General features: G+C 62.1%; 1 protein-coding gene across 1 annotated transcript in view; it reads left to right on the top strand.

The window, feature by feature from the left end:
- Window positions 1-345, top strand: part of LOC121346598 (general transcription and DNA repair factor IIH helicase subunit XPD-like) — a 1,993-nt gene extending 1,648 nt beyond the window's left edge. The window contains exon 3 of the mRNA XM_041424550.1: window positions 58-345. Coding sequence (XP_041280484.1) covers window positions 58-150 — 93 coding nt within the window. The 3' untranslated portion in view covers window positions 151-345. The remainder of the gene's footprint in view (window positions 1-57) is intronic.
- Window positions 346-1,499: the final 1,154 nt, after the last annotated feature.

Here is a 1,499-nt window from a genome sequence, read left to right as displayed (position 1 = left end):
AGATCCCCTCAAACCCCCCCGGATCCCCCCAGATCCCAACAGCGGATCCCTTTCCAGGAGGACCAGCTGGGGCTGTCGCTGCTGACCTGGGAGCAGCTCCAGGCCGGGGAGGTTCTGCAGCGGATCCAGGGGATCTCCCAGCAGGCCTGAGCCCCCAACCCCAGGATCCACCGCTGGGATCCACCGCCGGGATCTGCCCAGGATCCACTCCAGGGTCTGCCTGGGATCCACCCAGGACTTGGACCTGATTCTGCTGGGGATTGACCCGGGATTTTGACCAGGATCCACCCGGGATCTGTCCCAGGATCCACCTGGGATCTGTCCAGGGATCCACCCGGGACTTTGACCTGGTTCTGCCCGGGATCCACTTGGGATTCTGGCCAGGATCCACCAGGGATCTGCCCGGGATCCACCTGGGATTTTGACCTGATTCTGCCAGGGATCCACCCGGGATTCTGCCCGGGATTCTGACCAGGATCCACCCGGGATCTGTCCCAGGATCCACCCAGTATTTAGGCCTGATTCTTCCAGGGATCCACTCGGGATCCACCCGGGATTCTGACCAGGATCCACCTGGTATCTGTCCTGGGATCCACCCGGGATTTTGGCCTGATTCTGCCCGGGATCCACCCGGGATTCTGACCAGGATCCACCCCTGGGATCCACCTGGGATCTGTCCTGGGATCCACCTGGGACTTTGACCTGATTATGCCCAAGATCCACCCGGGATCCACTCAGGATTCTGACCAGGATCCACCCCTGGGATCCAGTGCCGGGATCCACCTCTGGGATCCAAACAGGATTCTGACTGGGATCCACCCAGGAGTCTGGCCAGGGATCCACCCAGGACTTTGACCTGATTCTGCCCGGGATCCACGTGGGATTTTGACCTGATTCTGCCTGGGATCCACCCGGGATTCTGGCCAGGATCCACCAGGGATCTGCCCGGGATCCACCCGGGACTTTGGCCTGATTCTGCCCAAGATCCACCCGGGATCCACCCGGGATTCTGACCAGGATCCACCCAGGATTTCGACCTGATTCTGCCCGGGATCCACTCAGGATTCTGACCAGGATCCACCCAGGATTTCGACCTGATTCTGCCGGGGATCCACCCGGGATTCTGACCAGGATCAACCCCTGGTATCCACTCGGGACCTGCCCAGAATCCACCTGGGATCCACCGCCGGGATCCACCTCGGGGATCCACCCAGGATCCTGACCGGGATCCACCCGGGAGTCTGACCAGGATCCACCCAGAATCTGCCTGTGATCCACCTGGGATTTGCCCGGGATCCACCCAGGATTCTGACCAGGATCCACCCGGGATTTTGTCCTGATTCTGCTGGGAATCTGCCCTGGAATCCACCCGGGATCTGCCCGGGATCCACCCCCGGGATCCACCCAGGAACTGCCCGGGATCCGCCCGGGATCTCTCAGGTTGGGGGTGGGGGAGGGGATCTGGATCCACCCCCGGGCTCCAGGTGGGATCTGGACCC

Source organism: Onychostruthus taczanowskii, unplaced genomic scaffold (genome assembly GCF_017590055.1).
Source record: "Onychostruthus taczanowskii isolate IOZ18803 unplaced genomic scaffold, ASM1759005v1 scaffold820, whole genome shotgun sequence".
NCBI lineage: Eukaryota > Metazoa > Chordata > Aves > Passeriformes > Passeridae > Onychostruthus > Onychostruthus taczanowskii.
Note: the sequence above shows the minus strand (reverse complement) of the source record. Positions and strands in the feature narration are given on the sequence as shown.